Source organism: Grammomys surdaster, unplaced genomic scaffold (genome assembly GCF_004785775.1).
Source record: "Grammomys surdaster isolate TR1022 unplaced genomic scaffold, NIH_TR_1.0 192, whole genome shotgun sequence".
Taxonomy (NCBI): Eukaryota; Metazoa; Chordata; class Mammalia; order Rodentia; family Muridae; genus Grammomys; species Grammomys surdaster.
Genome location: NW_021604637.1, coordinates 3,360,388 through 3,376,139, shown reverse-complemented (window position 1 = coordinate 3,376,139; position 15,752 = coordinate 3,360,388). Strand labels below are relative to the sequence as shown.

The following is a 15,752-nucleotide window of genomic DNA, read 5'->3' as shown; positions in this document are numbered from 1 at the left end:
AAACAAAACAACAAAAAAAGTGAGAGTATTTTTACCAGTCAGATCATAGTGGCATAGTTTGTAATCCCAACATTTAGTAGCATTTTGTATAATAAGATTTTTACATGTAATAACTTCCCCAAATAAAAGATTTTTTTTTTTAAAGATTTATTTATTTATTTTATTTATGAGTACACTGTAGCTGTCTTCAGACACACCAGAAGAGGGCATCGAATCTCATTACGGATGGTTGTGAGCCACCATGTGGTTGCTGGGATTTGAACTCAGGACCTCTGGAAGAGCAGTCAGTGCTCTTAACCGCTGAGCCATCTCTCCAGCCCCAAATAAAAGATTTTGATCATTAAAATGCTATGGTTGAAAAATGTATAGTGAAAGGGTCCACAAAATAAAACACTTTGTTAATATGTATTTGCATTCTCCAATGTAAACTAGATAGGGGCTAACGAGGGAGATAGCTCCTTTATTCTTGAAGTACAGAAAAGGCCTGTAGTCTCATTTAACATTCACAAAAGGACTAGGAAATGGGGCAGGCTGTCAGTCAGTCACCATCAATAATCCCTAGTTTAGAGTCAACCACTGAGGGAAAATAGCAGACTTACTTTTGGGACTTCTATCAGAATCATGGAGCCATTTTTCCATGTAAATCTTGACAGTAGCTGAGCCTTTTTTTGTTCCCGTTATATATTTAAGTAGTATCCTAAAGGCTGACTGAAATTAAGAAATCTGAAACTCTTACTGGGCCTCTCCCATATTTCCTCTTTTATCCATTGGAAAATAGCAAAACAAAACCTGAGTTTCCCTTCATAGCTTAGAAGCTAGGATTGGCAATATCTCATGATGGGCCGTTAATGTCCATTGCAGTGGGATTAGGTGCCCTCTCACTACGTGGCTGTTAAGTATATAGGACTTCTTTCTACACTAATCAGTTTTCCTGTTTAGGGGAGGGCAACTAAAACTAGGACTCAACCAGGCCCACAATTTTGTCCACTTCACTTGCTCACTTCTCTTCCAGAATATATGCTAGCCTTACTTTGACTTTGAAGAATTGGCTCACTGTGGGGGCTAGCAGCCTGGGAGTTTTTGTAGGGCTGGCCAGCAGGGTGGAAATCAAGGAATTCCAGGTGAGAGTTTTTGTTGGAGAAGCCAAAGCCAAACAGGGCTTCAAATGCTCTTCTCAGACAGAATTCTAAAGACTAAATAGAATTTCATTGTGTGGATAGTGCCACATTTTATTTATTTATCTCTCAGGGTACATCTGGCTTGTTTCTAACTTTTAATGAATTAAAAAAATTTTTTTTAATTTGTTTGAGACAGGGTGTGGCTGTGTACAGGTCATCCTTGAACCCAGGATCTCTCAGCCTCCTGAATGCTGGGGCTACAGGGCATACCCAACCCACCTTTCAGCTTTTATGAATAATGGTGCCATAAATGTACAGATAATCTGTTTGAGTCCTTGCTTTCTATTTTGAGTCTGTGCCCAGAAATGAAGTTGCTAGATCATGTGGTAATTCTATTTCTAATGTTTTTGAGGAGCTGCCTTATTTATCCCTAGCTGCTGCTATATATTTCACGTTTATTTTATATTTTTAGCAGTAATGTTGCAGGGGTCCTGTCACATCCTTTCCAAAGAGTTTTGTTTTTTTTTTAAATAGTAGCTATGTTAATGTGTTTGATTTGCATTTCTCTAATAATTATCTTTAGCATTTTTTCATGTGCTTATTGATCATTTATATGTCATTGGAAAGGTGTGTATCCAAGACCTTGCTGATTGGTTTTTTAAACCAGTTGTTTTGCCATTAAGCTGGAGTTTTTTGTATACTTTGGAAATTAACCTCTTGATAGATATGTGATGTATAAATACTTTATCCCTTCTATGAGTTGCCTTTTTATTCTTTGTTCTTCTATGCACATTATTTAAATTGTTTAATGTCCATTTTGGCAATTTCTTTTGTTACTTTTACTTTTGGTGTCATTTTCCAAAATGGTTCCATTGATACCATGGTTTGTGTTTCTTCTTGTGGCAGCGAATTGACATGGGTCGGTTTGATCTTGTTGGCCTGGAGGGTCGAGTCTCTCGATATGAGGCTGACACATTTCTGCCCCGCCACCGTCTTTCCCGCCGCATATTGTTAGAGATAGCTACTGCTCCTGATCCCCCACCTCGTCCCAAGCCAGTCAAGATGAAGGTCAACAGGTACATGCATTAAGGACTAAGGGGATGGGTTTCTTGAAATAAATAGAGGAATTAGAATAGAGATAACTTGTAAGTTAGGTCAGTTTATGCAGCTTTCATCAGCGTGTGCTGCAGTACAGGGATTGAGGAAGCAGAATGACTGGAGAACTCTGAGAGGTACTCCTGCATTGCTGGTGTCTTGTTCTCTCTTCTTGGTGCTTTCTGGTTATCTCTGATTCCCTGCCCCACTTTATCCTTATGGTGGTCTCTTTTCTTTCTTCTTTTTGCTTGTATAGGTTTTTTGTCTTGTCTTAATTTCTTTTATTACGTATTTTCCTTCTGTGTCTATTTAACCCTTTAATTTTTCCTCATAGGATGCTGCAGCCAGTGCCCAAGCAAGAAGGCCGTACAGTGGTGGTGGTGAACAGCCCACGGGCTCCCCTTGGCCCTGTCCCAGTCCGCCCCCCTCCAGGCCCTGAGGTCTCAGCCCAGCCCACTCTTGGTCCAGTTCCTCCAGTGTTGCCAGCACCACTCATGGTGTCGGCTTCGCCTGTAGGAACCCCAGTTGTTCCTGCATCCCGGCCGCCTGGACCTGTTCTCTTGTCTCCCTTGCAGCCAAATTCTGGTCCTCTCCCCCAGGGTGAGTTAAAAGGAAACCAAGTGTAATGGGATTACTTCTGGGTATGAAGTAGTGACGTGAAATAGTTCAAGAATTAGGAAGCATAGTGTTCAGTAAACTAGAAGGGATGCTAATATAGAGGCTTTTCAGTCCAACTAAGGTGTTTGTCAAGATGTATCTGACAGATGTTTGTATCTGCAGTGTTGCCATCCCCCATGGGAGTCATGAGTGGGACCTCACGGCCTCCCACTCCAACCCTGTCACTGAAGCCAGCCCCACCTGCCCCAGTTCGGCTGAGCCCAGCTCCACCTCCAGGTTCCTCCAGCCTGTTGAAGCCCCTCACAGTACCACCAGGCTACACTTTATCTCCTGTTGCTGCTACCACCACCTCCTCCACCATAGCAACTGTCACCACTACAGCAGTGCCAGCTCCGAATTCTACACCACAGCGCCTCATCTTATCTCCTGAAATGCAGGCTCGTCTGCCTTGTAAGTTATCAAGGCTGTGTGATGAGGGTCTTCAGATGAGGGTCTTTATGCAAGAGAGCTGTAGGAAAAGAACAGGAGAACATAAAGATTTAGACAGCTAATTCACATTAGGTATTTTGCTCGATAATTATGTATCATAATTAAGAGACATCAAAGAATTCACAGTTTATTCTGTGGGGGAGATTGCCCATAGATGAGTAAATAGTGGTAAGTTCAGCAATGTAAATAGTTGAGGGTGGTGCTGACTTAGTGGTAAATTACTTACCCAGTATTGTAAGGCCAGAGTTCAGTCTTTTGGATAGAGGGAAGTGGGGGAGGGGGAGAGTGAGTAAAGAGGTGGTACAGAGCAAGAAGTAGTGGTTGTCTGTCTGGCAGCAGGCCATTAGAGAATATAAAAGATTACAGACAAATAGCATTGGCCACAAAGCTCTGTGTGGAGGTTTACTGGGTTGAACATGGCAAATTGTGGGAAAGACTCAGATTCAAAAGTGATAGGAACTTTGTGGGGTCTGAGATGTGGTTTTGACATGAGCCCTGTGTATATAAGGCTTTCTTTGTTTGTAGCTGGAGAAGTGGTCAGCATTGGACAGTTGGCTTCCTTGGCACAACGTCCAGTGACTAGTGCTGGGGGAAGCAAACCTCTCACCTTCCAAATCCAGGGAAACAAACTGACTTTGACTGGTGCCCAGGTGCGCCAGCTTGCTGTGGGGCAGCCCCGCCCGCTGCAAAGTAGGTAAAACCCACCCCCTGTCCTGCCTTTTTCCTCCTTACTCTGTCTTTGTTTGTGTGACTCTTTTTAGCTGTCAGCCTTAATGTTTCTTAGCTTTGGTGGGTAGGGCCAGAGGGTATGGTTGGAAGGGGTCTTTGCTAAAAATGGAAAGAGATGGTTCTAGTGCTGTTACTTCCTGCCTATTCTCTCTCTTGCTCTTGCCTCTGCCCTCAGGCTGATAGGTGCTTGTTTCTCTCTCCCCCTCTTTTTCTTTCTCTCTCTTTCTCTTTCTCTCTCTCTCTCTGTTTTCCCTTAACCCAGGGAATGTAGTGCACCTGGTGTCAGCAGGGGGGCAGCACCACCTCATCAGCCAGCCTGCCCATGTGGCCCTCATCCAGGCCGTGGCCCCGACCCCTGGCCCCACCCCTGTCTCTGTGCTGCCTTCGACCCCCAGCACCACCCCTGCCCCCACTGGCCTCAGCCTTCCGCTTGCTGCTAACCAGGGTGAGGCTCTTGGCCTTTGTATTTACTCAGCCCTTACTTGGCCTTGGTCCTTTCAGGCATGCCCTGGGCCTACTATGTGTCTAGCCTTCCCTCAGTGTTGTTTCTCTTGCCAGTATCTCTAGTATCTGTCTGCCACTTTTCCTTTCCCCTGGACTTCTTTCCATCCTTTGGGTCTCTTGTTTGTTTCCTACCTTCTTCTCAATGTAGCTTCCTCTTGCAGTGCCACCGTCCATGGTGAATAATACAGGCGTGGTGAAGATTGTAGTGAGGCAGGCCCCTCGGGATGGACTGACTCCTGTTCCACCACTGGCACCAGCACCCCGGCCTTCAAGTTCTGGGCTTCCAGCTGTGTTGACATCACGCCCTACGTTAACCCCTAGCCGTCTATCCTCACCTACACTGGGTACTGCTCGTACCCCCATACCCACACCCACTCTGGTGAGGCCCCTCCTCAAGCTGGTCCACAATCCTTCGCCTGAAGTCAGTGGTGAGTTCATAACGGCTGAGTCCAGAAATTTTTATCAGACATGAATGAGACATTGGTAGTCCTTAAGTTTTGTTAGTCACAGTGGATTCCTTTGTTAGCATATTGTCTTAATTTGCTATGAGTCTCAATCCTTTACCTAATCCAAGGTACATTTCTCAGAGTCCTAGAAAGGCTAAGTGACCTGACCCTATTGCTTAAACTTTGACCTCGTGTTGTGGGACTGAAGGCTTTCTGGAAAATTAGTGAAGCTTATGGATTAGTGGAAAGGATGGGACAGGTAGTAGGAGCAGAAAAATAATTCTTCATCAAGCTAACTTGTCCTCTGTGTCTCCACAGCTTCAGCACCCGGAGCTGCTCCCATGACCATCTCTTCCTCTCTGCACATGCCATCCTCACTCCCTGGGCCAGCCTCTTCTCCGATGACAATTCACAATTCCTCTCCCCTTTCTAGTCCTGTGTCCTCTGCAGTCTCAGTCCCTGTGTCATCTTCACTTCCCATCTCTGTCCCTACTACACTTCCTGTCCCAGCCTCTGCCCCACTAACCATCCCCATCACAGGCCCCTTGTCTGTTTCAGACTTAGGTCCAGCCCTGTTGACCAGTGTGGCCCCAGCACTAGCTGTTGTCTCAGCAGCCTCTGGGCCACCTTTGGCATCAGCTGGGGTTTCCCCATCAATGTCAGCCTTGGCTCTAGGTTTGGCTACTAGTCCAGCTCTGTCCCCACCTCAGACATCTGGTCATTCTCTGTTGTTGGCTACCACCTCTTCACATGTTCCAGGATTGAACTCAGCTGTGGCCCCAGCATGCTCACCTGTCCTGGTGTCAGCTTCAGCTCTGGCTAGTCCTTTCCCAGTATCACCAAGTTCAGCTCCAGCTCAGGCTTCCCTTCTGGCTGCAGCACCTTCTACATCTCAGGCTTCAGCCACCTCTCTGGCTCCTATGGCGGCTTCACAGACAGCAATCCTGGGCCCTTCTCCAACTCCTCCTCTGACTCCGCTTCCTGTTCTGGCTGCATCACAAACTCCACTTCCAGCTGTAACTCCACCATCAATGTCAGGAACCCCTTTATCCTCATCATCATTGGTATCAGCTCCAACTTCTGTGTTGGCTCCCTCATCAACTCAAACTCTGATATCAACCCCAGTTTCATCACCTCTCTCAAGCCTGGCTTCTACTCAGACATTGACCCTAGCCCCAACTTTAGCACCCACTCTTGGTGGATTGTCTCCGTCTCAAACACATTCTTTGGCAACAGGGAGCCCTCAAGGGCCCTTTCCAATTCAGACATTATCATTGACTCCAGCATCATCCCTGGTACCAACACCAGCCCAGACACTATCTTTAGCACCAGGAGGACCAGTAGGTCCAACTCAAACATTGTCTCTGGCTCCAAGTTCTCCAGTGGGCCCAGCTCCAGCTCACACACTGACTTTGGCTCCAGCAGCATCATCTGCTTCACTCCTGGTTCCAACTTCGGTGCAAACACTGACCTTGAGCCCTGCTCCAGTTCCTGTGCCCACTCTGGATCCATCTGCCACCCAGACTTTAGCACTGACCCCAGCCTTAACACAGGCTCCAGCTTCCCAAGCGTCTTCCCTTGTTTCGGCATCTGGTGCCGCTTCCTTGCCTGTCACCATGGTAAACCGGCTACCTGTTCCCAAGGATGAGCCTGAGACACTGACTCTGCGCTCTGGTCCTCCCAGCCCTCTTCCCACTGCTACCTCGTTCAGTGGGCCCCGGCCTCGACGCCAGCCCCCACCGCCACCTCGTTCCCCTTTCTATCTGGTAAGTTTTACTTCCACAAAGGAATTGGCAGTTGAGTTTTCTTGTAGTGTTGAGAGTATCTGGAACAGTTTCAAAGCTTAGTGTACTATTGGCCAGGATACATTTGGATAGACTCCTCCCTTATGAATGTGTATTCCAATCTGTAAAACAGAAATGTTAATTTCTTATTTTCTCATAGGATGTTTGGTTCAGATTTTGGTAAACTCACAGTACAAATTAACCTAGAAACAGAAATGTTCAACTTTAGATCCTTTTTCTCCCTATTAGAGAGAAACTTTGTTAAACCTCTACTCTTTATTAAGCAGAAGTTTCACTACTGAGCTGTATCACCTTTGCTTGCCCTCTCTTTTTTTAAAAAGATTTTTTAAAAATTTTATGTGTGTGCATCTTTGTATATCTGTGCACATGTGTGTGCAGGTATCCTTCAAGGCCAAAAGAGGGCATCACCTATTATGAGCTGCTTGGTGTAATTGCTGGCATACCTTTTTTTATGATACCGTCTTATTGTATAGCTCTGGCTTTCCTGGAATGTGTGCCACAGATGTCCAAGCCAATACTGGAACTCTTAATTTCTGATCTTTTAAGTCATTGCTCCTTTCTTCCTCCCTTGCTCCCTCCCGCTGTCCGTCCCTCCCTCTCCCTTCACGCCCCCTCTCTGCCAAGGGTCTTACTATGTATTTATCCTAGGCTAGCCTGGAACTTACTACATAGCCTAGACTGGCTGTAAATTTATGATCCTTCTACCTCAGTTTGCCTTCTGTGGTTTATGACCTCTGCTAACATGCCTATCTTTGTATCTTACATGTTTATTTAGTCATTTGTATGTTATTTGAAGAAATGTCTATTCAGATTATTTACCATTTTAAATTACTATTGAGGCCCACCACCACTTTCTCCAGGTGCTAGGGATCAAAACCAGGCCCTGTGTTTGTCAAATGCTGAGTTTTATGAGTTTTTTCCTATTTCAATGTTGTTATTTAATGTTTTGGAGTTTTCTGTAATATATTTTGATCATGTTCTTTGCCCTCCCCCAACTCCTCTCAGATCCTCCTTCATGCCCACCCCAACTTTATTGTTCTTCCTCTCTGTTAGAAGCAGCAACAAAAAGAAAGAAAAAAAAGAAAAACATGGAGTTTGATTTGTGTTGGCCAACTACTTCTGAGTGTAGGGCCTACCCTGGAGTGTAGTTGATAAACTCAATGTCACTCTATTGACAAGAACTGATATTCACTCTCCCAGTAGCTGTCAGTTGTGAATAGCATCTTTTTCTGTTTGGTTTGGGTTTTGGTTTTTGAAACTGGGTCTCACTGGCTTTCCTTTGCCTCAGAGTGCTGGAATTAAAGGTATGAACCACCAAACACCTGTCAAGAATGTTCTTGCTTCTTGACTAGGGGTGGGCTTCCCCTTCCTCCCCCAGAATGGTTACTGAGGTCCAGTTTTGCTTTTTATTTTGTTTTTTGTTTATTTGTTTGTTTGTTCATCTCTAAGCCAGGGATCAAATATAGGGCTTTCAGCATGGTGAATAAGAGCTCTACCATTGAGCTATCTGGAACACTAACATAAATTTATTGAGAATGTACTTTTATGTCAACCAATCAACAATTAGTGATCAGTCAAATATTAGTCATGTTATGACTTTTGCAATTTAGTAAATAGAAGACAAAATAATTACATAAAACTGTAAGCATTGTAAATGCTTTGACAAGAGGTGGAATTTTTGGTTTTGATTTTTAAAACAGTCTTATAATAATAGTCTTGACTGGCCCTGATTCACTGTGTGGATGAGGCTGGCCTCAAATTCATAGATATCCTCCCCACTTATGCCTCCCAAGTGCTGGAATTAAAGGTGTGCCTCACCATGACTGACAATAGTTCATTTGGTTTTACAGACAAGCTAGAAAGACAGATGTAGGAATGAAATCAGTCAAGGCTTTTCCATTTTCCAGACTGACAAGTTGCCCTTCTAAAATTCTAGACTTTTGGCAAAAAAAATTGACATTACCCTTTCTGTGTCTGTTCTTAAACTTTTTTTTTTTTAACTCATTGAGTTCACAATTTGAGGGTGGAGAGAGTGAAGTTGTTTTATTTTATCTATGTGAGCACACTGTAGCTATCTTCAGCCCCACCAGAAGAAGCCATGAGAACCCATTACAGATGGCGGTGAGCTACCATGTGGTTGCTGGGAATTGAACTCAGGAAGTTTGGAAGAGCAGGCAGTGCTCTTAACTGCTCAGCCATCTCCCAGCCCCGTTGTTAAACTTTATAAAACTAACAAATGTGTGTGCTTGTGGTGTGTTGGTTGTTTTTACCTTTCCTAACTTCCTTTCTTTCCTTCCTACTCCTGTTGAACCCTTTGTTGTCAAGACCCCTCCAACTCTAATGTCTTTTGTTTTATGTTTGAGTTTAATTAGCCTTAGCCTTATTTACATGAGTATTAGTGGGGTGGTTATTGACCAACACTTTACCACTAAAGAAAATTACTCCCTCTTTCCCCATGAACTGCCACTAATGAAATGTTGATTAGTTCTATCTAGTGAAGGTAACTAACTACATAGCCGCTATGAGTTTATGAATATAACAACTACTTCACGTCCAGAGACATCATTTCATAGCACTCTGTCTCATTATCCAGCACTTAGAGCCTTTTCTCTCCATCTTGCTTTATGTTTTCTGAGCTCTGGAAGAGATGATACAGATGTCCTATTTAGGGTGAGCAAATAACAATCACTTAATGTCAACACTGAGACCAGTTAACACACTCTGCAATCAGAATGTTCTCTGCCCAAAGATGGCAGCGGTGCTCATCTGGGTACAAGTAGAAAACTGCAGCTTGACACTGTGTCTACTTAGTAAAACAGTGTATGTCATCTTGTCTTATGTCTGTACCCCATGAAGTGTGGAGGAGCTGGTTTTCTCCTTCCAATCTGGGTGCCAGGATTTGAACTCAGGTAGTTGGGCTTGTGTAGCAGCCCATTTTGCCAGCTTAGCCTTAGACTTTTAGCTAGGTTTAAAGTACCAAGCATAGATTCCTTCCTGTGGAGGAGACCTCAAACCCAAGCAGAAACAATTGGATACCTTCATTAACATGCCACTATTAAATTAATGGACACATCTTGCCTGGAATGTTGGTTTTATAACTTACAGAGTTCACAGCCAGAAAAGACCATTGCTAACTTTTCCCCAGCTGCTTGCTGAACATTTTGTGGTACTGAGACAGCTAGCAAGGAGCAAGCTTACAGCTTATTTGCAATTTAATTTCTCTGTCCTAGTGTGTGGAATCTTCTGCAATAGGATTTTACCATCTAATTTGATGGGAAACCAAGAGCAGTGGGAGTAACCTTTGTTGTTTGGGGACCTTCTGGGGCCTCCCTGACCAACAGCTTATATGGAGATATCTAATACCTGGCAACTGGCTTTTGTTTAATAACCCATAGCTTTTAGAAATAGCCTTGTTCACCCATGCAGGTCACCCACTCACTTTTTTTTTAATTATTCTTAGATTATATATATTTAAGGGCTACAGAAATGGCTTAGTGGTTAAGAGCACTTGTTTTAACAGAGGACTGGAGTTCAAATCCCAGCACCCAAATAGTGGTTCACAACCATCCATAACAAGTTCTACGGGATGTAACACCCTGTTCTGGACTTAAGGCCACTGTGTGCATACGTGTGTGTGTTCCTACTCATGTTCATATGAGTGTACATATATACATACATGTGCAGGTGCACACAGGGGCTAGGAAAGCATATCAGTGGTCCTCTATCACTGTCCACTGATTGGAGACCTAATGCTCTCTAAATTTGGGGTTCACATTTTGTTGGCTAGGCCAGAGCTAAACATCCTCACAATTCTCCAGTCTGTATTCAGTGCTGTGACCACAGGATTTGTGAAGATGCCTAGTGAATACTGGGATCCATACTCAGGCCCTCATGATTGTTCAGCAAGCACTCTTAAAATACTAGGTCCTATCTCTAACTCCCTTAATTATACGGATATACAAATTGTTTATTTACTTTGAAACAGGGTCTCTCTATTTAACTCTGACTGTTACGGAATTCACTATGTAGACCAAACTAGCCTGGAATCTACACCCTGTATATTTTTAAATTACCTTATAAGTTTCCTTATGGCGCTTTTATCCTTAGTTTTGGTTAGTCTTTCCTTTCTCTTCTGCTCTGCCCCATTCCCCACCCACCTTCCTTTCCATTCCTGATAGTCTCTCTCTCTAGAGCAGTAGTAGATCTCAACCTTCCTAATGCTTCAACACTTTAACACAGTTTCTTCATGTTGTGGTGTCTCCTAACCATAAAAATACTTTTGTTGTTACTTCATAACTGTAATTTTGCTGCTGTTACAAATCATTATATAAATGTCTGATATTTAGGGTATCTGACATGTGACTCCTATGAAGGGTTATTCGACCCTCTTTGAGAACCGCTGCTCTCATGTCATATGTACTCTGTTCCCCTTCTTGGCCTTCCCCTTCTTGCCTTTCTACAGGCACTCCAAGTTAAACTCAAATCTAAAAATTCAAAACTAGGATCCACATATGATAGTTTACATGTAACATTTTTCTAAGACTGAGTTACTTTACTAAGTATATTTCTAGTTCCCATATATTTTTCTTGAAATTTTCTTTTTTCTTTTGTTTTTGTTTTTCAAGACAGAGTTTTTCCTGAACATTTCACAGTTTGATTTTTCTTTTTACCTGAATAAAGCTCTGTATTTGTACCACATTAAAACTTTTTGTTTGGTTTTAGTTTTTGTGTCGGTGATTTAACCCAAAGCCTGTGTATACTAGCCAACCATTCTATCATTGAGCTATATCCCTGGCCACTAAATTTCTAAATTGTGTATGATTCCTATAGGAAGTGTCAAATGTACATCGCCACACAGGATTTTGGAGTAGGGGGTTATGTTTTGGTTTTTTGGGTTTTTTGTTTTTGTTTGTTTGTTTGTTTTGGTTTTGTTTTTTGGGTTTTTTGTTTTGTTTTTTGTTTTTCTTTAATATCGATTCTGGGCCTCAAATTTAGGTTGTCAGGATTTGTACGGTAAGGACTTTTATCCTCTGAACGTTTTATCCCTATAGCACATTTTGGGCATCCATTCACAGACTGATGGGAATTTAAACTAATGGAATTTCTTAGTTTGTAAATAGAGCAGCAGAGAATATGATGGTGTACATATCTTTGTAACAAGATACTGCCACCCACCAACGGTGAATAAGGGTATTTCTTTTCTTGCATCTTCTAGCATTTGTTGTTATTTCCACAACTTTTAGAGTAAATTGTCCAGAATACACAACAAAGAAACATTTAAAGCCAGATGTGGTGGTGCACACCTTTAATCACAGCTCTTGGGAAGCAGAGGCAAACTTATTTCTGTGAGTTCTAAGATAGCTAGGACTACAAAAAGTATCCCTGTCTCAAAAAACAAACAACAACAAAAAAGTTTCATTGATATGCCATTAACTCATAACTTAGAGCATAAATACTTCAGCAATGAACCATAAAAATCTCTGACTACAGTGAGGCTTCACGTGTTATCACTAGACGATTTTAAATGTTACATTTGAAACAGATGCCTGGGGCTGGAGAGATGGCTCAGCGGTTAAGAGCACTGACTGCTATTCCAGAGGTCCTGAGTTCAATTCCCAGCAACCACATGGTGGCTCACAACCATCTGTAATGGGGTCTGATGTACTCTTCAGGTGTGTCTGAAGACAGCTACAGTGTACTCATATGAATAAAAATAAACCTTTAAAAAAAAAAAAAAGAAACAGATGCCTGTATCTATTTAGAAGTAAAATGATAAGAACAATGAAGAGATGTCTGACTCCATGTACGTCTACCGTATGTCTTGCCACTATGAAGATTGTAGAATTCATTTGAATTATCTAACAATCTTTTTAGAGTGGGATTTGTGAAAGAATTCACTGATAAGTTATGCTAAAAAGCAAAACAAAACAAAAAATAGTGCTATTCTACTTTGTGTGTGTGGGTTGTCAGAGAATATGTGAGTAGTTTGATAAATAATGTCTAATTTCCCAGTTAGGCTGTCTAACTTTAAATACAAATTTACATGAATAGTTAGTATTTTTATAAATATATATATATATTATTATATAACTATAACCATAACTACGGTAGTTATGGTTAGTTTTGGGGTGGAGTTTGGTTTATTATACACTTCTAGTTGGAATGTTAGTTCTTATTACATACTCTACTAATAAGTATACTGGTTGAGGTAAAAATATGTACATATAAGGAAAAGTAGTCTTATTTATATAGTAGATGACTTCACTAATTCTCATTGGCCACTTTGGAAATATATTTGTCTAGCCATGATTTACTATTAATGTCTCCTGTGTAGTTTCTAACCTTACATTATGAACTTTTATTTCTTTCACAGTGACAGAACTTGAAAATGAGCTATCATAGTTAAATTAAGAAAAATAAAAAATTGATATATTCATAGCAAGTATAAAAAAAAATCAATGAAACCAAAATACAGACATGTATCTCTGAAGTCATGATAGTTAATCACCTAAATAACCACAATGTATTAAAATTTGCTCTGCTTTTCCTACTCTGAGCTTTCCTCCACTGTCTTACAGAAAGATTTTACTTCCTATTTAGAAGGCCCCTCCTTAGCCAGACAGTGATGGTTCACATCTTTAATCCCAGCACTGGCAGTCAGCAAGTCCCAAGAGAGATACCCTGTCTGAAAACAGTAATAAAAAGGGGGCCCTGCTTATTTCATTCCTTTCCATTCTTCCCTTTCTTTTTCCTTATTTTTCCCTTGCTCATTTTTTGCTTTTTTTGTAAGCCTGTGTTCCCTGATTTTTCTGTATTTTTTTTCCTCTTCTGAGACAGAGTCTCTCATTTTGTAGCCCTGGTTGTCCTGGAACTCATAGAAATCTACCTGCATCCCCTCCCAAATACTGGATTAAAGGCATGTACCAGCACACTTGGCTCAGTGTCTGCTGTTTCGTTTTAATTACATTTATTTGTGCATGTACATTAAAGTGCACATTCACATTCCATGGAGCTACTTCAAGAAACTGTAAGTTAGGTGCCCTGAGATTGAATGTTACATAAGAAAATTGCCACAACTGTTGGATATGTAGGTTTTATTTTTGAGTGTTCTGCATTCTGCTTTAATAAGCATACGGGGGAAGATTAGTTTTCTCTTGTAGAAAATGTCATTTAGCACTGTGAAATCAGTTTTCCTTGACAGTTTTGAAAATGATAAAGCACAAGGTATTTGTCTTAGCTCTAATTATTACTTTAGATTCCATGTGGAAGAACCTAAGTTTTTATAAAGTTTTGTTGTAAACTCTTGAGTACACTAATTTCTTTTTTTCTTCTTCTTTAGGACTCTCTGGAAGAAAAGCGGAAGCAGCAGCGATCTGAGCGCCTGGAACGGATTTTCCAACTTAGTGAGGCTCATGGGGCTCTGGCACCCGTGTATGGAACTGAAGTCCTGGATTTCTGTACCTTGCCCCAACCTGTTGCTAGCCCCATTGGCCCTCGTTCTCCTGGTCCCAGCCACCCCATCTTTTGGACTTACACTGAGGCTGCCCATCAGGCTGTACTGTTTCCCCAGCAGCGACTAGACCAGCTGTCAGAAATCATTGAGAGGTTGGCATGGCTAAGTGCTCATGGGGAATGGGGCTTGGGGCTTGGGGCTTGGGGCTTGGGGCTAATGAAGGTGCTGATTTCCATGGTATTTGAAGGTCATATTTTTTTTACAGTATTTACTTTCTTCCTTTCACAGGTTCATCTTTGTCATGCCTCCTGTGGAGGCACCTCCCCCTTCCCTGCATGCCTGCCACCCACCTCCTTGGCTGGCCCCTCATCAGGCAGCCTTCCAAGAGCAATTGGCCTGTGAGCTCTGGCCCCGAGCCCGTCCTTTGCACCGTATTGTATGTAACATGCGTACTCAGTTCCCTGACTTGAGACTCATCCAGTATGATTGTGGTGAGTTCTTGTCCATTTCAAGGCCCTCTGTGTTTGTTTACTTTCCTTTGAGACAAAGTCTTGTGCACCCAAGACGTCTTCTGACTTGCTGCTAGAGCCAAGGATGACTTTGAACTCCTCCACACCAAATTGTTCTTGAGTCTTTGTATTAAGACTACTACATCATAGAAACAATGCTTAGAGGCAATATTTGGGGAGCTTTTGTGGAAGTGATGTATCTATGATGTTAGTTGCTTTATCTATCCAGTGGTTGTCATGAACATCTGTCATTTTGCTTATCATTTGGGATAATAAGTGAGACAGCATAGCATAGGATATGGAAGCACACATTTAATCTCAGCAGAGGCAGGCAGATCTCTGAGTTCAAGGCCATGCTGGCTTACAAAGGTTCTAGGACAGCCAGCGCTACATATAGAAACGTCTTTAAGGGACTGGAGAAATGGCTCAGTAGTTAACAGCGCCAGCTGCTCTTCCAGAGGTCCTGAGTTCAATTCCCAGCAGCCACATGGTGGCTCACAACAATCTGTAATGGGATCTGATGCTCTCTTCTGGTGTGTCTGAAGACAGCTACAGTGTACTCATATACATAAAATAAATAAATTTTTAGAAGAAGAAGGAGGAGGAAAGAAGGAAGGAAGGAAGGAAAGAAAGAGAGAGAAAGACAGAAAGGTCTTTAAAAACCCAAAAGTTACGGGAAAAGGCAACTGTGTCTGAGATGCACATCTGTAAACCTAATACTCAGGACAAAGAAGCAGACGGTTGCTGCATGTTCAAGACTAGAATGATCTATAAAGCAAGTTTGGCAATCTGGGGCTACAAAACAAAACAAGACTTTGCCTTATAAAGTTCATGGGAAATGGTTTGTGGTAATATTAGACTGCACAGCTAAAGACAAGAAACCTTATATTGAATATAATGAATTTGTCTGCAAGAAACAAAACCAAAGTTTACAGCCACTTAAACCACAAGAACATTTACTGTTTTTACATAGTAAGAAATTCTGA

The 15,752-nt window shown here is 42.1% G+C and overlaps 1 protein-coding gene across 3 annotated transcripts in view; it reads left to right on the top strand.

The window, feature by feature from the left end:
- The window catches only part of Srcap (Snf2 related CREBBP activator protein), a 50,967-nt gene that overhangs the window by 24,004 nt on the left and 11,211 nt on the right, over positions 1–15,752 (top strand). For 2 of the 3 annotated variants that reach the window (XM_028769460.1, XM_028769459.1), the window contains exons 19-26: positions 2,025–2,194; positions 2,548–2,813; positions 2,994–3,281; positions 3,846–4,010; positions 4,715–4,981; positions 5,318–6,765; positions 14,144–14,409; positions 14,546–14,748. In XM_028769460.1, coding sequence (XP_028625293.1) covers positions 2,025–2,194; positions 2,548–2,813; positions 2,994–3,281; positions 3,846–4,010; positions 4,715–4,981; positions 5,318–6,765; positions 14,144–14,409; positions 14,546–14,748 — 3,073 coding nt within the window. Of the gene's footprint in view, positions 1–2,024; positions 2,195–2,547; positions 2,814–2,993; positions 3,282–3,845; positions 4,011–4,311; positions 4,495–4,714; positions 4,982–5,317; positions 6,766–14,143; positions 14,410–14,545; positions 14,749–15,752 lie in introns of all 3 variants that reach the window. The other variant, XM_028769461.1, reaches the window with a different exon arrangement.